The following is a 21,041-nucleotide window of genomic DNA, read 5'->3' as shown; positions in this document are numbered from 1 at the left end:
GACCATGTCGCCTCCTGCTGGTCAAACTCTGGTATTACGTACACTGCTCTGTTCATTTAACAGGCACAAGAAGCAGCCAGAGTCAGTATGTCTCTCATCTTATTTACGAACATTAAAAAAGGTGTAGCAGAGGATGTGACAGCAGGAGGACAGGAGATGAAATGAAAAGACAGAGGCAGTCCGCATGTGTGGCATGAATTATAAATTAACAAGTAGCATTGGCCAAAGAAACATTAGAGTCGACTGCATTAAGTGGTGTCAGCGTCTAGACTTTTGCATAATAATAATAATTCATTTATTTTATATAGCGCTTTTCAGTGACCCAAAGATGCTTTACAGAATGTAGAACAAGGGGAAAGACAAATACAGGATAGAAAACACAAACAATCACAATCACACACAAGATAAAATGAACAGGTAGTGAGGGAGGGAGGGGCAGGTCTCGGGAGATGCTTAGGGGTAAGGGAGGTTGTATGCTTGGGTGAAAAGGAATGTCTTCAGTCGGGTTTTGAAGAGGGGGAGTTTCTGATGGACTGGAGGAGAGAGTTCCAAAGATGGGGAGAAGGCTCGATTGCCTTATGTTTTCATGGTGGCATGCACACACACACACACACACACACACACACACACACACACACACACACACACACACACACACACACACACACACACACACACACACACACACACACACAGTTAACCTAATATGGTTACAGCTCCTCCATATCAGTGCTTATAGTAAGATGATCATGTGTCTGTCTGATGAGCTCTGTCTTGACCTTAAGATCGTGGGTTTGATTCCCATGTTGACAGAGATGGCCCTTTCAAAATTTCCCAGAGGAAATGTTGTAGTTTACAATGCTGTTTACTGAAAAAGTAAACAGACAGTCATTTAAGCTTTTAAATAATTACGCTTCATATTATGCTTTTTTTTTTTAGGGACGATTTCTTCCGTTCAACTGTGATCCATATCACCTGCCGTTGCAACCTGTATCACCACCATGCTGCATGGAAGCTCTTTAAGACCGCAGTGTGTGGTAGGACAAGGCTCAGTGTGACACATTTTAGTTGCACTTTTTTTCCTGAGATCTCAATATTTTTGGTTTTATTTTTTTTTTTTTACCTTTTGCTAAAAACAAACTAAGGAACTTAAATAACAGTTTTCTCATAGCGTGATGAATGTGCAGGTCACAACTTGACCACGACAGCATTTTAGAGTTTTTGGATTGTGTATTTGATGAGTTTGATGAGGGAAACCAAGAAATCCCATTGGCCTCCGTAGCGTAGCTCTGAGCAGCTCACGGCTCTGCTCCGCCGTTCTAAAAAGAGCTTGCACCGACAATTAAAGGTAACGAACCTACTGCTATGACAATAGCGATTATGGCAATGGGCCAATTTGCCAAAATGTTGAACTATCCCTTTAATGTGTGTAAGGCCTGGTACACACATTAAGATTTTATAAATCTCAACTGATTTTTTTATCTGTGAGAGACCCCACACATAAAGATAAAAAATCTTTGACTGAACAGTTTTGATCGTATTGTTTGTGGTGTGCTCCGATGTTCCAAATACAGCACACCACACATGTAAAGATTTGTCTTATGACACGCCAGAAATCTTGCGTGATCAAACGTGATCTGACGTACTATGTTGATTATAGCCATGGAGACGTTAGTTACACTGGTTTGTTATGCTACGTGTTCTTCAGTCAGCTCGCTTCTTGTGACGTCACCGGGTGGCAGCCCCATTGGATTACATGACTAGCAGTACATTTTTAACATATTTACACAGAAAAAAATGGGTGGGAGGGGGGGCAGCGGGAGCCCTGGCGCCGCAGACCCGTTCTGTGGTATCATCGGGAGACCCCCCTCCCCCACCCCCCAACCACCAGGTGAAAACACCCAGGCTTGGGCTGGACCATGCAGGAGTGATTTGAGGGTTGATAAGCTATTTTGTGGGCTATACTATCTTTGCCACTGTCCACTTGACACATAGAAAAGCTGGACCATGCAGGAGTGCATCACCATCTGACAGCATAGCTCCTGGACCTCCTCACTAACAGGCCACAGTTTGTCTGACACGGTGGTCTGCAGCACGGGGGCGCCACAGGGGACAGTTTTGGCTCCTCTCCTCTTCACCACTTACACGGCTGATTTCACCTACAATACACCAAGTTGCCACATACAAAAGTTCTCGGATGACTCAGCCATCGTCGGTCTCATCAACAGCAAGGACGAAAAGGAATACAGAGAGCTGAACCAGAACTTCGTGACCTGGTGCCAGCGGAACTACCCACAGATCAATGCTGGAAAAACCAGCATCCACGGAACAGACATTGACATAGTGGCCCCATACAAGTACCTGGGTGTTCACCTAAATAAGAAGCTGGACTGAGCTGTTAACATGCAGGCACTATATAGGAAGGGCCAAAGCGCACTCTACCTGCTGCGGAGACTGAGGTCCTTTCGGGTTTTTGTGACTCTGTGGTTGCATCCGCCACCCTATATGGTGTGGCATGCTGGAGCAGCAGCATCACAACAGCAGAGAGAAAGAAGCTGAACAAACTGGTAAGGAAAGCCAGCTCTGTCCTTGGCTGCAGCCTTGATACTGTGGTGGTGGTGGGGGCCAGGAGGATGACGATGAATCTGAACATGCACAGTATTTGTGGCATTTTATATGATTTGAGGGTTGATAAGCTATTTTGTGGGCTATACCATCTTTGCCACTGTCCACTTGACACATAGAAAAGCTTTTTAGATCTAAGTAAAATAGATCTAAAGAAGGATTATATGATGTGTAGCATAGTGTTGCTACATTGACTTTCACAAACTCTGTTATCTGCATGTTCCTTCCTCTTTCAGTAAGTCAGATTTCCACTGAAATGTTGAAACTAATGTGAGGTGCTATTTTTAGCTTTGATACAAGAGCCCACCCCAATGTGGTGGTGACTCAACACAACTGAACTTAACTGATCTAACGGAGGGTTAGCGGAGTTACTTCTGCTTAAGACTCTTCATCTGACTGACAGACTTTGACGGAGGTAAAGTTGTTGTATACCTTTCCAATTTGCATGATCAGATTAATGCAAAGGAGTTGTGCTGGGAAAAGATGAGACAAGACTTTTTCATTGTTTTTAACCACTGTAAAGAGTCATGGTTTGACTACTGTCTCATAAACTGATGTATTTAAAAAGCAGTGCTCTGTGGCATCAGAAGTTGTTATTGAGATTTAGAAAAAACAGAAAATTAATATTTTTAATTTTTCTGTCACAGGCCTTGGTTCAAGACAAGGATGGAGATCATTAATTTAACAGATTATTCTGATGGGAATTACTCTGTTTATGTTGAAGACTACAATGATGACCTTGCTGAGCTGAGAAAGTCTCTCAACATCTTCTCTGCCATTGTTTACTGCCTGGCCTTCGTCCTCGGTGTGCTCGGGAACGGAGTGGTTATCTGGGTGACCGGGTTCAAGATGAAGAAAACTGTAAACACAGTTTGGTTCCTCAACCTGGCTGTGGCCGATTTCCTCTTCACAGCCTTCCTGCCCCTGAGTGTGACCTACACAGCCCTGGGTTCCCACTGGCCGTTCGGCAACTTCATGTGTAGATTTAACAGTGCTATAACCTTCCTGAACATGTTTTCCAGCATCTACATCCTGGTGGTGATCAGTGTGGACAGATGTGTATCTGTTGTGTGGCCTGTCTGGGCCCAGAACCACCGAAATGTACGCAAGGCGTCCTATGTGAGTCTTGGTGTTTGGATCCTGGCTCTGATTCTCAGCGCTCCGTACGTCGTCTTCAGGGACACTGCACCATCATATTATGATGAAAATGTCATTGCTTGTTTCAACAACTTTGTTCCTTCCGATAATCTCACACAATCTGTGTTGGAGTCGGTGCTGTTACGTCGTCATCAGACCATGTCCCTCACCCTCTTCCTCCTTGGATTTCTTGTCCCCTTCACCGTCATTGTCTCCTCTTATGCTGTGATAATCCATCGTCTCAGGAGGAACTGCATCCTGTCCAGCCACTCAAGTCGCCCCTTTAAGATCATTGCTGCTGTTATCATCACGTTTTTCCTGTGCTGGGCTCCCCTTCACATCATGCTGTTAATAGAGTTGGTTCATTTTACTCATATGAGCACATTTGGACATGTCCTCGCTATTGGTATCCCTTTAACCACCAGTCTGGCCTTTATCAACAGCATCATGAACCCACTGCTGTATGTGTTCATGGGCCAAGATTTTAAGGATAAAGTTCGCAAATCCATCCTGAATGTATTGGAGACAGCCTTCCAGGAGGAGTCTCCATCTCATACTTACACAAACTCAATGGCCACCAGTCGGAATAAAGTCAAGTCAGCTTCTGATGTTGAGATGTTAGATCGGCCATGAAATGAATAATCAAATACTGTAACTGTAAATAATTTTCATAGAAATGCATTTTTGTTAAGGTAGCTTTCACGTCATGCTCTACTGTTCTGATGATCTCCATTAACTAACAATTGCCCAGGAAAGAAATGAACAGGCTTCTTTATTTTTTTTTTTGCCGTATCTTTCCATCATGTCTGACGATTGTGATGAGCACCATCAGTTAACAGTGTAATAAATGTGTGTTTTTGTTCGTTTTGTTGTTAATTCTAGCAGTGGAATAGTTTGGATGTACTAGTTTTTATGACAGCTTATTGGCCTGAATGTAAAATACATCTTACTTTTCCAAGGTTTGCATAAATAAATGTGGAGCACATTCATCATAAATTAAGTGTGCTATTTTTAAACAGATGTACTTTTTACACTCTTCATTTATCTGGGAAAATACTTTAAAAGTGTCATCCTTACAATAAGGATAATATTGATTCCTCTCCTGCACAGTAAAGGCAAATGCACTTCGACAAACATGTTTCTAAAATTCAGAAGAAATCGGATTATGACCTTAAAAGTATCTCATCAGTCGGGAAGATGCACTTAACTAAACTAAACTAAAACTAGCAAAGTTACTATCTCTACACTCATACATTTTTAAGAATTGCAGTAACTGAAACCCCAAAAAATGAGTTCCTCTGTTTCTTGCGTGACTTGACACTAACAGTAAGAGGCACAATTACCAACCTGACAGGGCGTTACCAGAGTGACTTCTGCTGAAGCACTGCATCTGACTAACACAGTTTGAGAAAGGAAATGTTATTTGATGTTGTCCTTTGAATTTGAATCAATCTGTGATTAATCCAAAGGAACTGTATTGGAAATAATAAACAAAAAAAAGACAACACATCTTGTATTGTTGTTAGCCACTGTGACAAACACCTTCCTTAGACTTAAACACGGCCATGAATCAAAATTTGAAAGCCAAAATCAGCAACAATATTTAAGAATTGGCCGATGTTTTGATAAAGAGACACAGTTGAGCTACTCTCTGATGAACTGATTTATATGAAAAGCAGTGCCCTGGCATCAAAAGTTGTCATTGAGTTTCCAGAAAAACAGAAAAGATACAAAAGATAAAGAACAGCACTTTCACATTATCAAATCAAATCATATTTGAATGTACGCAAAAAATACACAAACATACAGACACACACACACACACACACGACAACAAAATGTTGTTGACTCTGTGTCCGGTCTGGGACCGATCATTTACTATTTACTATCAGAACGCACCGTGTTTGCTGAATAGACTCAAAACAGATCTGATCAAACCATCATCAATAATCACAAACTACACCAGTTTAGCCAGTATATAATAACTTATCCTTTACGTGTGTATTAGAGAACTAAAGTAACAGGTCTGTCAGCAAGATTCAGGATTGTACTGTAGAAACATTCATAGAAAAGTTACGACAACAATTCATTAAACATTGCTCAAAAACAAAGTGATTTTAATTTCCTGAACCATGTTGCCTCCTGCTGGTCAAACGCTGGTATTACACACACTGCTCTGTTCATTTAACAGGCACAAGAAGCAGCCAGAGTCAGTATAATGTCGCTGATGTTAATAATGAACATTAAAGAAACTGTAACACAGGACATGACAGCAGGAGGACAGGAGATGAAATGAAAAGACAGAGACAGTAATAATTCATTTACAGTGGCATGAATCATAAATTAACAAGTAGCATTGGCAAAAGCAACATGAGAGTCGACAGCTTGTATAAAGTGGTGTGAACGTCTGGACTTTTGCATCAAAAAACACTCACTCTCTGGATGGACTCATTGATTATTTGTTCACTAAACTCACTTGGAGCCAAAAGCCAGAGCCAGACAGTCAGTGGTTCTGTACTTTCAGGAGGACGGCGCCCTCTTGTGTTGAGCATCAGTTATCAGATTTTAGTTCAATCAGAAAAGTCTGTAAAACGATTTTGTTCAGTGATGAACAGATTCACATCATCCACACAATCACTGTGATTCACCTGAATATCTAAAAATAATTAATCATCTTTACACTTTGATTAAACCTCATATCCCTCTGACAACACATCAATGTACATGTAACTCTACATTTCTTAGTTTCCACAGTGAGAACAATCCTCAGTGATACAGGAAGACAACACACAAGTGTGTGTGTGTGTGTGTGTGTGTGTGTGTGTGTGTGTGTGTGTGTGTGTGTGTGTGTTGTATCACACAGTGATACAACACACAGATAAGTTTCTATTTTCATGGAGAAATGTGAGTTTAGGTAAAGAAACATCATCATGAGCAGTGATCTCCTCCACGGCTCCAGCTCCACCTCAACAAACTCAAACATCAACACAACAAGAAATGACAAGAGGTCAAAGTCCCGCCCACAATGTTTAATTGACAGGTGATCTCTGTGCAGTGCATAGCCACAACAGCATTGAGCTTTTAGCAACAAACATGGAGACTTAAAGCTATGGTCTACGATTTGAAAGAGGATGAGAAAAACTTGAAAAAAGCAACCCCCCACCCCCCACACACACACACACACACACACCCCTCCCCTCCAAGCTCGTATGGTCCGCCCCTCGGAGCCTCCTCGCGACGGGGAGAGAAGTAGGAAGACCGGGGTAGCTCCGCAGGGCCGCGGTGTGGCTGTGGGCAGAGCTACCCCGGTCAGGCTGCAGCCGCGGCACCGGGTGGGGTGGGGGGACCAGCAGGCACTGAATTCCTGGGTTCATGTGTCTGTGGCTGAGCAGCTCAGAGTGGTTACGAACTACTTAGTAGTATTAGTTTCTAAGCGGAAGGGGTGGGGACGAGGCGGGTTGAGGCGGGTCGAGGAGGAGAAGGGGAGACGAGGGGATTGGATGGAGGGTACGAGCCAGTGACGGTTGGATAGCATTGGTCAATTTCTATTCAGGCCCACGGCTGATAGACTGAATGGATTTTTTTGGTTCTTTTTGCTATTTATATTGTGTAGATCGTACCACAGGACCATAATCGCCGTATAGACGATGTTAATAATGATTACCAATCCTCCAAATCGTAGACCATAGCTTAAACCAGCACTAAGTAACTTTTCAACCTTCATATAATATTTTCATAACTTTTGTGATGATACATCGACTTACAACAAGTTGAATGACACCTCTGTCGTGGTCTGAGGGGGTCTGTATCTCTTTCTCTGGCACTAAGCAGCTTTGAGGAGCATGGTAGGAACCCGGCTCTCACTTTACTTTCACTTTCACTTTTGCGAGTCACAACAAGGAGGGAACAGGCAAAACGGCACTTTAGCAATGGATTATGTTTGTGTTTTCACTTTGAAATGATCCACTGGAAACAGAAACTTAGTTTTGATGTCTTCTGTTAATTTTAATGCAGGATATTTACAGGGCTTCACGCTAGTGTTCATGGGAAATGGAGTCTTCCTTCAGGCAAAACACTACCGCTTTGGTCCACAGGCGCCGCCAAACTCAACCAAAACTGAAAGTTCTTTAGTACTGCTTTAAAGGGATAGTTCACCCTAGAATGATATTTCGCTCATTATCTACTCACCCTCATGTTGACTAAGGGCTGGAAGAATTTCCAGAGTCCACCGTCCCTTCTCTGAGTTACAGGGGGTCTTGGCGTCGCAGTGCATTTCAATGCAACGGTTGCAAAGGGACACCAGAGCTCTTCGTAAAAAAACACACACAAAAAAACATCCAAATACCTCCATGATGCTCGTATGTAATGTCCGTCTTGTGCTGAAGCCCCAAATTGCGTAATTGTCCCGAAAAAAATTAAATAAGTCTATATTTTAAGCTTGTTTGTAGCGGAAGCTTCTCGAAGCTTCTCTTCCTGGTCCGTCCAAATCTCGCGTGATTCGCAGTAACCGCACTGACGCCGGCGCAAATCACGCGAGATTTGGACGGACCAGGAAGAGAAGCTTCGAGAAGCTTCCGCTACAAACAAGCTTAAAATATAGACTTATTTAATTTTTTTCGGGACAATTACGCAATTTGGGGCTTCAGCACAAGACGGACATTACATACGAGCATCATGGAGGTATTTGGATGTTTTTTTGTGTGTGTTTTTTTACGAAGAGCTCTGGTGTCCCTTTGCAACCGTTGCATTGAAATGCACTGCGACGCCAAGACCCCCTGTAACTCAGAGAAGGGACGGTGGACTCTGGAAATTCTTCCAGCCCTTAGTCAACATGAGGGTGAGTAGATAATGAGCGAAATATCATTCTAGGGTGAACTATCCCTTTAAAGAAAGTGATGAACTATAATACAGATTTTAACCAACTGCACCTTCAGTGATCTTTGTCTATTTGAGTTTACACAACTCTGCTGTGGATCCAGAACCACCCCAAACTCCAACATATAGAGGCTGAGTGAATGTGGTCTGGACTCTGTGGAGGAGAGTCATGGTTTTAGAGACGCTGTAGAAGGACAGAATACCTGCTTTGTGATCCAGGCACACTCCTACTCTGGAGGACTGAGGACCTGAAACTGGAATATGGGTGTTGTTGAACCAAAATGTGAATCTGTTGTTGTAACACTCTAACGCCCAAGATTTGTCATTGAATCCAAATCTACATTCATTCCCTGCTCTGCTGATATTCTTGTATGCGACTGCTACACGAACTCCTCCTCCTCTCCACTCCACCTCAAAGTAACAACGTCCAGTCAGACTCTCTCTACTCAGGACCTGACAACTTGAAGTAAATCTGTCTGAATGACTAGAATAACACTGTGGTCTTAATGTACACGTTACTTTCCTGTTTCCCTCAGATAATAACAGACATGGGTTTGCTGTGTTTGGATCCAGTGTGATTTCCTGTGAATATCTTAAGAAGTCAGCTCTGGTCCTGGGCTCTGGTGGTGGCAGAAAAACATCCACTTGAGTCTTTGTCAGTGAGATGTTTGTCCATGTGTCTCTCAGAAGGTCCTGTAGTAGATCTCTGAGCTCTGACACAGCTGCTGTCACATCCTCAAAGTGTCTGAGAGGACGGATATTGATGCTGGATGAGTGTGTAGATGGACTGAGTGCTGACAGTGAGGGGTAGTTGTGTAGAAACTGGGTGTGATCCTCTGTGTGTGACAGCAGCTTCAGCTCAGCGTCTTTCCTCTTCAGCTCAGTGATCTCCTGCTCCAGCTTCTTCTCAAGCTCTTTGACTCCACTCACTTGAGTTTCCTGCTGGGATCTGATCTGCTGCTTCAGCTCAGAGCTTCTTTTCTCCATGAGACGGATCAGCTGAGTGAAGATCTTCTCACTGTCCTCCACTGCTTTATCAGCAGAGCCATTGATAGCCTCCACCTCCTGTTGAAGCATCTTCACATCTTTCTCTGTGTCCTGGATTCTCTGCTGGATTTTTTGTCGACTCAGCTCCAGCTCTCTCTGCCTCTCAGTCCTTTCTGCTGCAGCTGAGACTGTGTCGTGGCCTTTATGTTCATCAACAGGGCAGAGATAACAGATACACTGCTGATCAGTGCGGCAGAACATCTTCATCACCTCATCATGACGAGAGCAGATGTTCTCCTGGAGCTTCTTGGAGGGCTCCACCAGCTTGTGTTTCTTTAATGGAGCTGCTTCATAGTGAGGCTGCAGGTGTTTCTCACAGTAGGAGGCTGGACACGTCAAACAGGACTTGACAGCTTTGAGTTTTGTCCCAGTGCAGACATCACAGGCCACCACATCTTCAGGTCCAGCATAGCAGTTATCAGCAGGAGCAGCTTGGAGTCCAGTCTTCTTCAGCTCCTCCACTAAAGCTGCTAACATGGTGCTTTTCATCAGGTCAGGTCTCGGTATAAAGTTCTTCCTACACTGAGGACAGCTGTAGATTTTCTTCCCATCCTCTCCATCCCAGTGGGTTTTAATACAGCTGAAGCAGTAGCTGTGTCCACAGGGAATAGTCACTGGATGCTTCAGTAGATCCAAACAGATGGAACAAGAGAAGGTCTGCTGGTCCAGATGAACTCCTTTCTGTGCCATTTCACCTCTCACAGACGACGACTGTTCGAGTTTCACCTCCTCTGGACAGGAATTAGTTGGAGCTCTGATCTAAACAACATGTGTCTCTGCAGTGAACGGGGCCTGTCAGCTCCTCCTCTTCACCACATGTTGGTTCCACCCATCTTCAAACTGTAGATCTGAAGAGGAGGGAAAAGGGAAACACACGATCAGGGTAGAAACTTTGGGATCGGCACAACAAGTTCAGGCTAAAGTCAATTTACTGAACAATGAAGGCGTAAAGAAAAGTGTTGATCACAGTTTTGTGATCAGGAGTCAAGATGTGGGTTTTGTGGTTAACAAGAACCAGTAAAACGTCTTTCAACCAGTTTATCACTGCTTATCAGAGACAGTTGTGAATATTATTAACTGTATGTGTATTTGTGAACTAAAGCAACAGGTCTGTCAGCAAGATTCAGGATTGTACTGTAGAAACATTCAAGGGTTGAGTCATCGAAAAGTTATGACAACAATTCATTCAACATTGCTCAACAACAAAGTGATTTACATTTCCTGAACCATGTCGCCTCCTGCTGGTCAAACTCTGGTATCTCACACTGCTCTGTTCATTTAACAGGCACAAAAAGCAGCTGAGTCAGTATAATGTCTCTCAATGTCAAGTCCTGTGTGTTTTTTATGACTGACCACTGTAATTAAAGTAACAATCCCACAATTAAACGTATATAATAATTAAAAAAATATACATGCTTAGAGTAACGTTACTTTTACCAATACCTATACCTATGTTCACATAAAGTCTTTGCACGTTACAACCAAGCAAAAGTCATACAGAAGCATGACATCAACACATATAAATCACATTCTGTCCTACCAGTTGCGTCTTTGGATGGTCAGGAGCTGTGGTCGTAGTATCTCTTCAGGAACAGGGGAGAGAGACAACTGAGCTCTTACCAAACATTTCAATGCCATGCACTTCCTGTGGGTGCGCAGGTGAATATGGTCCCAAGAACACTTCCTGAGGAGTTGGCTCCACCAACTCTGTTGCATGGTTGCCCCCTGCAGGTTGGAAGTGCTCTGTGTGTGTCCTGGGTAAATCTAGGCTGGAGTGCTCAGTGCAACTTGTAACCATGAATTGACACAGCACTCATGTAAATTATGAACATTATAGAAGCTGTAACACAGGACGTGACAGCAGGAGGACTGGAGATGAAATGAAAAGACAGAGCCAGTCCGGCTCAATAAAAATAATTTATGAATCATAAATTACATAACGAATAGCAGTCGACAGCTTGCATAAAGTGGTGTGAACGTCTGGACTTTTGCATAATAAAACACTCTGGATAAACTGGACTGGACTGTGTCACCACTGAGATATTTTATATGAACATCACAGCAGAGAGGATTGTTTTCTCAAAACAACATGCACCGTCAAATAAAGGTAATTAATGTACTCTTATATAATGAGTACTCTAAATACCTAGGACTCACTCTAGATGCCCTCTTACCTTTGAAAAAGGAATAAAAGTTCAGAAGACTCAGGCAGGCAGAGCACTGGGAGCTGTCCTTAACAAGGTCAAGCTGTGTAGGGATCTTGGGTATAAAACTTATACACAGTTGTATAATTCTTGTATTTGTCCAAGCTTAGACTATAGTGCAGGGGTTTGGGGCTATTGTAATCCAACAAAATGCAATACAGTTCAAAACAGAGCTATGTGTTGCTTTCTTGGTGTACACAAGATGGCCCCCAAACTCGCAGTACAGTTTGTGGCGATATGGGATGGGAACCATGCGAAGTGCGGACTAAGGGTGACATGGTGCGACTATGGAACAGACTCATTAACATGCCTGACAGCAGACTTGTCAAACAAATCTTTTGTGGAACCTTTCAAAAAACTGTCATTGGACGAGGGAACTTATTAAAATATTTGATGAAGCAGGTCTTCAATAGAAATAAACTATCCTGTAATGTTAGACAAATTAAGATAATATTATTTGAAAATTAGAAACTAAATTGGGCAGAAGAAATTCTGCACAAACCCAAAGAGTGTATAGCTTGATAAAGTCTGTTTACCAACCGGAGTCTTATGTCACAGAGCACAGAGCTCTGACTGTGCCCAGTTGAGATGTGGTATCTTGCGTCTGGCAGTTGAAACAGGATGTTTCCGTTCAATCATAGAGGAGAATATAAAGTGTCACCAGTGTGACCTGAAAGAGGTGGAAAATGAAATGCATTTTTTGTTTTACTGTCCTTTTTACCATACATTTAGACATAAACTCTTCTTTAAAATGACCCCAGAATGTCCTGATTTGTTTTCTGTCTGATGACTGTAGACTAACATACCTGTTTAGTGACAAAGTGTTTTATTTAGCTCAATATGTTTTGAATGCTTACCAACAGCGCATGGGTGCGCTTTGTGTTTGATTGTGGATTGCGCTTTCTGAGGACTGTATCCATGATTAGTGTATGTGGTGATGTTCCTTTGTTTATTGTTCTTTATTTCTTATAGTGTGTCTTGTAAGCCCATGAGGGTTGGGCACCTCTTGGGTGTAAACTCTTATAGGGATTATGGCAATGGGTGAATTTTCCCTTTCCTTTAAAGTGTTCAATCAATTTGGCATGGACCAGGACCAGGGATCAAACCCAAAACCCAGACACAGCAAACCACTGTACCACTGTGTCCTCTGAAGGTTTCATAGATATGCCTGAATTCAGATGTCTTACATTCTCATTTTTGGCACACTAGAAAATAACTGACTGTTTTACTTAGTGGAGAAAAATGGTATTGTTACTTTAAACAAAATGACTCAATTTGAAATCAAACTAAACCCAGAACTGGTCTTTCATCTGAAAACAGGAAACTGAGGGAGGTGTCGTCAGGCTTTGTTTTGTTCCAACAACAGGAGCAGTTTGAGAAAAGCAGGTCGGGATGAAAACAGTTCATGTCTCCACATCTGAACCTGGTTCACACCAAATCACTGAGTCTGCACATCTGTTCACACTCTTCATGTTTCTCTGAGAGGGAGCCAAGACCTGATTCAGTCTGAACACATGACGCCACCACTTGCCCTTGTAGAAAAAAGGGGAATTTATTAAGTCCTTTTAGTATTGAATGCAGCTCCTCTACAGCTCCCAGTAACATCAGTCAGACTCTCTATTTAGGACGTGTTAGCAGGTATCAAAGAGTCTGAGTTACTAATATCTGATCTGTCACCGTTTGTTCTTCAGTAACACACAGTTGACGGTGGTTGAATCTGTATTTCTGCTCTTTTAGGAGGAAAACCTCTCACATCAGTGCACATTTCTACATCAGCTTTTATTCTGATCTTGAGACAAAGACGGGAAAATATTTGATTGATTCTTTAGTTTAAACGATTTTATTGATGATGTGACGCTTCAGTTTGTTCACACACTGATCAGTCAAGTCTGTTCAATGACTCTTGTTCAGTGATTTCATGAATACATGTAAATCAATCATGTCCTCATTGATTATTATCATGATATTTACACTTTGATTAAACCTCATATCCCTTTAACAACATATCAATGTAAATGTAACTCTAGATTTATTAGTTTCCACAGTGAGAACAAACCTCAGTGATAAAGGAAGGTCTCGTCATTTCTCTGTTAAGGCCCAAGCAACAACACTTAAACACATCAACACATATTTCCAACAAACATTTAGAGCTCAGAGAAGTTTCTATTTTCATGTGGAGAAATGTGAGTTTAGGTAAAGAAACGTCATCATGAGCAGTGATCTCCAGCCCCACTTCAACAAACTCAAACATCAACACAACAAGAAATGACAAGAGGTCAAAGTCCCGCCCACAATGTTTGATTGACAGGTGATCTCTGTGCAGTGCAGAGACACAACAGCAATGAGCTTTTAGCAACAAACATGGAGACTAAAGAAAGTGGTGAACTAAAATACAGATTTTAACCAACTGCACCTTCAATGATCTTTGTCTATTTGAGTTTACACAACTCTACTGTGCCTCCGTAATAAAGCCAAAATCCAGTGTGTAGAGGCTGAGTGAATGTGGTCTGGACTCTGTGGAGGAGAGTCATGGTTTCAGAGACGCTGTAGAAGGACAGAATACCTGCTCTGTGATCCAGGTACACTCCTACTCTGGAGGACTGAGGACCTGAGACTGGAGTCTGGGTGTTGTTGAACCAAAATGCGAAACTGTTGTTGGAACAATCTAACGCCCAAGATTTGTCATTACCTCCAAACCAACTTTCATCCCGTGCTCTGCTGATATTCTTGTATGCGACTGCTACATGAACTCCTCTTCCTCTCCACTCCACCTCCCAGTAACAACGTCCAGTCAGACTCTCTCTACTCAGGACCGGAAAAGGTGCAGTGAATCTGTCTGGGTGATCAGGATAAGACTGAGCTTGACCTAGTGTTACTTTTCTGTTTCCCTCAGATAATAACAGTTGTCTGTTTGCTGTGTTTGGATCCAGTGTGATGTCCTGTGAATATCTTAAGAAGTCAGCTCTGGTCCTGGGCTCTGGTGGTGACAGTAAAACATCCACTTCAGTTGCTGTCAGTGAGATGTTTGTCCATGTGTCTCTCAGAAGGTCCTGTAGTTTGTCTCTGAGCTCTGACACAGCTGCTGTCACATCCTCAAAGTGTCTGAGAGGACGGATATTGATGCTGGATGAGTGTGTAGATGGACTGAGTGCTGACAGTGAGGGGTAGTTGTGTAGAAACTGGGTGTGATCCTCTGTGTGTGACAGCAGCTTCAGCTCAGCGTCTTTCCTCTTCAGCTCAGTGATCTCCTGCTCCAGCTTCTTCTGAAGCTCTTTGACTCCACTCACTTGAGTTTCCTGCTGGGATCTGATCTGCTGCTTCAGCTCAGAGCTTCTTTTCTCCATGAGACGGATCAGCTGAGTGAAGATCTTCTCACTGTCCTCCACTGCTTTATCAGCAGAGCCATTGATGGCCTCCACCTCCCGTTGAAGCACCTTCACATCTCTCTCTGTGTCCCGGATTCTCTGCTGGATTTTTTGTCGACTCAGCTCCAGCTCTCTCTGCCTCTCAGTCCTTTCTGCTGCAGCTGAGACTGTGTCGTGGCCTTTATGTTCATCCACAGAGCAGAGATAACAGATACACTGCTGATCAGTGCGGCAGAACATCTTCATCACCTCATCATGACGAGAGCAGATGTTCTCCTGGAGCTTCTTGGAGGGCTCCACCAGCTTGTGTTTCTTCAACTGAGCTACATCATAATGAGGTTGCAGGTGTTTCTCACAATAAGAGACCAGACATTGCAGACAGGACTTGACAGCTTTGAGTTTTCTCCCAGTGCAGACATCACAGGCCACATCTTCAGGTCCAGCATAGCAGTGATCAGCAGGAGCAGCTTGGAGTCCAGTCTTCTTCAGCTCCTCCACTAAAGCTGCTAACATGGTGTTTTTCACCAGGACAGGCCTTGGTGTGAAGGTCTGCCTACACTGAGGACAGCTGTAGATTTTCTTCCCATCCTCTCCATCCCAGTGGGTTTTAATACAGTTGAAGCAGTAGCTGTGTCCACAGGGAATAGTCACCGGATCCTTCAGTAGATCCAGACAGATGGAACAAGAGAAGGTCTCCTGGTCCAGATGAACTCCTTTCTGCGCCATTTCACCTCTCACAGACGACGACTGTCTGAGTTTCTGTTGCTCAGAAGTGAAACTAGTTTGAGCTCTGATCTAAACAACATGTGTCTCTGCAGTGAACAGGGCCTGTCAGCTCCTCCTCTTCACCACATGTTGGTTCCACCCATCTTCAAACTGTATATCTAGAGGGGAGGGAACAAGGAAACACCTGAACAGGGTGGAAACTTTGGGACCGGCACAACAAGTTCAGGCTAAAGTCCAATTCATGGATCGAAGGTCAATTACCAGATATATCATACTGAACAATAAAGGTGTAAAGAAAAGTGTTCGTCACAGTTTTGTGATCAGGAGTCAGGACGTGGGTTTTGTGGTTAACAAGAACCAGTAAAACGTCTTTCAACCAGTTTATCACAACTTATCAGGTACAGTTGTGAATATTATTAACTGTATGTGTATTTGTGAACTAAAGCAACAGGTCTGTCAGCAAGATTCAGGATTGTACTGTACAAACATTCAAGGGTTGAGACATAAGTGATAACAATTCATTCAACATTGCTCAACAACAAAGTGATTTAAATGTCCTGAACCATGTCGCCTCCTGCTGGTCAAACTCTGGTATTACACACACTGCTCTGTTCATTTAACAGGCACAAGAAGCAGCCAGAGTCAGTAGTATAATGTCTCTCATGTTAATAACGCAACATTAAAGAAGCTGTAACACAGGACGTGACAGCAGTAGGACAAGAGATGAAATGAAAAGACAGAGACAGTCCAGCTCAATAAAAATAATTTATTTACAGTGGCATGAATCATAAATTAACGAGTAGCATTGGCAAAAGCAACATTAGAGTCGACAGCTTGCATAAAGTGGTGTGAACGTCTGGACTTTTGCATAATAAAACACTCACACTCTGGATAAACTGTACTGGACTGTGTCACCACTGAGATGTTTAATATGAACATCACAGCAGAGAGAGGATCGTTTAGAAGAAAAAAAATCTCTTGAACTGCAAACAGTGATCTTTGAACAGCTACACTCTCCTTCAGCGTTGACCTATTGCTCTGAAAATACCACCGAACTGGGAAATAAAACACTTCAATCAAACCGGCTTCAGGTTCAACAGACAGCTGACTTTAAACATATCCTAAAAAAAGGGGGGCAAATAAACATTTCGTAAAACTCTTTAGCAGGAAAAAAAAAAAGAAGAAAATCATTTTCTCTGGATGTATTCAGTGATTATTAATACAAAGGTTTTGTCTACAAAGACGCACTAAAGCAAATGATAAAGCATTTTCACTCTTCCAGTGTTAAACCAGGCATATCAGATCAGCACCGGATGATTAATCTCATGCTTTCTGGCCCTGATGCAGTTTGATTGTGTCAAAAAAAGTAAAATTAAGGATTTTAGCCAGACATTTTTATACAGGTCAGAGCAGCTTGTGCAAAATTAAAACCACTAAGATTTGAAAATGAAAGAAGAAAAAACAAAAAAACAACACAAAGTTGGAAATAAACTGGAAGTAGGAGATATTACTGTATATGTAGAACTTTACATCAATTTTCCACATACACTATCAGTCTAAGTCTCATTTCTTGAGCATTTTATCCTTTTTTAGACTGATTTAAATTTGAAAACTTTCTCCTTCTGAATTCATTAAATTCAGAAAGATATTCTCAATGTATTCAGTGTTTTAACCACAGTACAGTCCTGCATCAGGGCAAGATGCATATTAACAACATTGTTGTCATTTACAGACGACTACAGTTCAAATGGCAGCTAAACATATTACTCAGTACCCCTTTATAATCCAGAAACACTGTGGTAGTGAGGGGGAGAAAATCATTTGTGCTGCCAAAGTATTGTTGTAAATTTCCATGTCAGGTTAGCGCAGGTTGTACAGTGTCATTTCTTGGGAGAAAGTATAAAAAATCCTAACAGTATGAAGTGGTAAAACACTCACTCAGCAGTGTGTGACACATAAACCTCACAGTTATACACCACACACACACAACCACAGATCTAAGGCAGTATGCTATGTCTTTAGCATCTTAAGGTACTTACATGAATTACAGTATTTTGCAATCGATAAAATATCCATCTATGAGTCAAGACAAATCTTCAATATATATATAAGTATACTGTATCAGTCAAGATCAAGAGAGAATGAGTCACCTTCATCTGAAACATTGGGAGTTACTGTACACGAGCGTTTACATCCGCTCTTGATTGCCTTGAACCCCTGCGCAGAGTTTGACATTCAGAACATTTCCATGGCTTTACGTTTTGTCTCGGAGGATTCCTCCTTAAAAATCTTTGGGGTTTTTTATGATGTGCAGCACGCTGGGGTTTAACATCACTGCACTGAGAGGTGAAAGGACACCGGGGGCAAATGAGATCAACACAAAACCAAAACAGAGAAAAAACAAACTCATGTTGCAGTCGGTTTTGTGGCGTCACATTCATCTTTCAATCTCTAGTTACAGGGATAATATTTCTGTGTGTCCTACCATTGTGTAATTTGCTGTTAGGAGCACACCTTCCTGCCCTTCATGAGCCATCATGAATGGTATAAGCAGGGAGTGCAGCAGCAAAGAAAACCCGGACAGAGCAGAGCAACCAACATGAATACAATGACAGGAGAAGCTGGGTAGCGAAAGTGCCAGCAGAGGAAGCAGGAAAGAGGGTCGGGCAAGAGCAGTTTAAATACCCCGCTCTGAATGCAATTTTCCAATAGGGAGCGGACACGCGGAGTCAGCTGAGCCGTCAGCTGATCTGCACCGGTGATGACAGCTACGCTGTTGACGTCGTGGCCTGCCAGAACTAACGCTACTCTTGATATTTTAACCAACTGCACCATCAATGATCTTTGTCTATTTAAGTTTACAGAACTCAGCTGTGGCTCCAGAACCAAGCCCAACTCCAGCATGTAGAGGCTGAGTGAATGTGGTCTGGACTCTGTGGAGGAGAGTCATGGTTTCAGAGACGCTGTAGAAGGACAGAATACCTGCTCTGTGATCCAGGTACACTCCTACTCTGGAGGACTGAGGACCTGAGACTGGAGTCTGGATCTTGTTGAACCAAAATTCATAACTGTTGTGGTCACAACGTAACGCCCAAGATTTGTCATTGGGTCCAAATCCACATTCATTCCCACTCCCTGCTCTGCTGATATTCTTGTATGCGACTGCTACACGAACTGCTCCTCCTCTCCACTCCACCTCAAAGTAACAACGTCCAGTCAGACTCTCTCTACTCAGGACCTGAGGCCATGAAGTGAATCTGTCTGGGTGACGAGAATAAGACTGATCTTCCCTCATCACTGTAACTTTCCTGTTTCCCTCAGATAATAACAGACGTGTGTGTGCTGTGTTTGGATCCAGTGTGATTTCCTGTGAATATCTTAAGAAGTCAGCTCTGGTCCTGGGCTCTGGTGGTGGTGGCAGTAAAACATCCACTTCAGTCTCTGTCAGTGAGATGTTTGTCCATGTGTCTCCCAGAAGGTCCTGTAGTTGATCTCTGAGCTTTGACACAGCTGCTGTCACATCCTCAAAGTGTCTGAGAGGACGGATATTGATGCTGGATGAGTGTGTAGATGGACTGAGTGCTGACAGTGAGGGGTAGTTGTGTAGAAACTGGGTGTGATCCTCTGTGTGTGAGAGCAGCTTCAGCTCAGCGTCTTTCCTCTTCAGCTCAGTGATCTCCTGCTCCAGCTTCTTCTCAAGCTCTTTGACTCCACTCACTTGAGTTTCCTGCTGGGATCTGATCTGCTGCTTCAGCTCAGAGCTTCTTTTCTCCATGAGACGGATCAGCTGAGTGAAGATCTTCTCACTGTCCTCCACTGCTTTATCAGCAGAGTCATTGATGGCCTCCACCTCCTGTTGAAGCACCTTCACATCTTTCTCTGTGTCCTGGATTCTCTGCTGGATTTTTTGTCGACTCAGCTCCAGCTCTCTCTGCCTCTCAGTCCTTTCTGCTGCAGCTGAGACTGTGTCGTGGCCTTTATGTTCATCCACAGAGCAGAGATAACAGATACACTGCTGATCAGTGCGGCAGAACATCTTCATCACCTCATCATGACGAGAGCAGATGTTCTCCTGGAGCTTCTTGGAGGGCTCCACCAGCTTGTGTTTCTTTAATGGAGCCACATCATAATGAAGCTGCAGGTGTTTCTCACAGTAAGAGGCCGGACACGTCAAACAGGACTTGACGGCTTTGAGTTTTCTCCCAGTGCAGACATCACAGGCCACATCTTCAGGTCCAGCATAGCAGTGATCAGCAGGAGCAGCTTGGAGTCCAGTCTTCTTCAGCTCCTCCACTAAAGCTGCTAACATGGTGTTTTTCACCAGGACAGGCCTCGGTGTGAAGGTCTTCCTACACTGAGGGCAGCTGTAGATTTTCTTCCCATCCTCTCCATCCCAGTGGGTTTTAATACAGCTGAAGCAGTAGCTGTGTCCACAGGGAATAGTCACTGGATGCTTCAGTAGATCCAAACAGATGGAACAAGAGAAGGTCTCCTGGTCCAGATGAACTCCTTTCTGTGCCATTTCACCTCTCACAGACGACGACTGTTCGAGTTTCACCTCCTCTGGACAGGAACTAGTTGGAGCTCTGATCTAAACAACATGTGTCTCTGCAGTGAACGGGGCCTGTCAGCTCCTCCTCTTCACCACATGTTGGTTCCACCCATCTTCAAACTGTAGATCTGAAGAGGAGGGAAAAGGGAAACACATGATCAGGGTGGAAACTTTGGGATCGGCACAACAAGTTCAGGCTAAAGTCAATTTACTGAACAATGAAGGTGTAAAGAAAAGTGTTGATCACAGTTTTGTGATCAGGAGTCAAGATGTGGGTTTTGTGGTTAACAAGAACCAGTAAAACGTCTTTCAACCAGTTTATCACTGCTTATCAGGGACAGTTGTGAATATTGTTAACTATGTGTATTTGTGAACTAAAGCAACAGGTCTGTCAGCAAGATTCAAGATTGTACTGTAGAAACATTCAAGGGTTGAGTCATTGAAAAGTTATGACAACAATTCATTCAACATTGCTCAACAACAAAGTGATTTAAATTTCCTGAACCATGT

At 43.0% G+C, this 21,041-nt stretch overlaps 3 protein-coding genes across 3 annotated transcripts; 1 reads left to right on the top strand and 2 right to left on the bottom strand.

The window, feature by feature from the left end:
• Nucleotides 1-3,291: 3,291 nt before the first annotated feature.
• Nucleotides 3,292-4,580, top strand: LOC311000097 (chemerin-like receptor 1; the record flags this gene model as incomplete). The annotated part of the gene is made up of 1 exon (XM_083990732.1): nucleotides 3,292-4,580. One exon carries the CDS (start codon nucleotides 3,292-3,294, stop codon nucleotides 4,393-4,395), a length of 1,104 nt encoding a protein of 367 aa, XP_083846858.1. The 3' UTR covers nucleotides 4,396-4,580.
• A 4,126-nt stretch (nucleotides 4,581-8,706) lies between these two features.
• LOC311000096 (tripartite motif-containing protein 16-like) lies at nucleotides 8,707-10,374 on the bottom strand (the record flags this gene model as incomplete). The annotated part of the gene is made up of 1 exon (XM_083990731.1): nucleotides 8,707-10,374. One exon carries the CDS (start codon nucleotides 10,372-10,374, stop codon nucleotides 8,707-8,709), a length of 1,668 nt encoding a protein of 555 aa, XP_083846857.1.
• A 3,943-nt stretch (nucleotides 10,375-14,317) lies between these two features.
• Nucleotides 14,318-20,501, bottom strand: LOC311000095 (uncharacterized protein; the record flags this gene model as incomplete). Its single annotated transcript, XM_083990730.1, is given in 4 exon segments — nucleotides 14,318-16,003; nucleotides 16,009-16,059; nucleotides 17,754-17,773; nucleotides 18,842-20,501. Coding segments are annotated over 4 exon segments (3,417 nt in total).
• Nucleotides 20,502-21,041: the final 540 nt, after the last annotated feature.

The sequence above is a fragment of the Trachurus trachurus genome (genome assembly GCF_905171665.1).
Source record: "Trachurus trachurus genome assembly, chromosome: 17".
In the NCBI taxonomy this organism is placed as follows: Eukaryota; Metazoa; Chordata; class Actinopteri; order Carangiformes; family Carangidae; genus Trachurus; species Trachurus trachurus.
The sequence above is the reverse complement of the archived record's forward strand: the minus strand, read 5'-3'. Positions and strand labels throughout refer to the sequence as shown.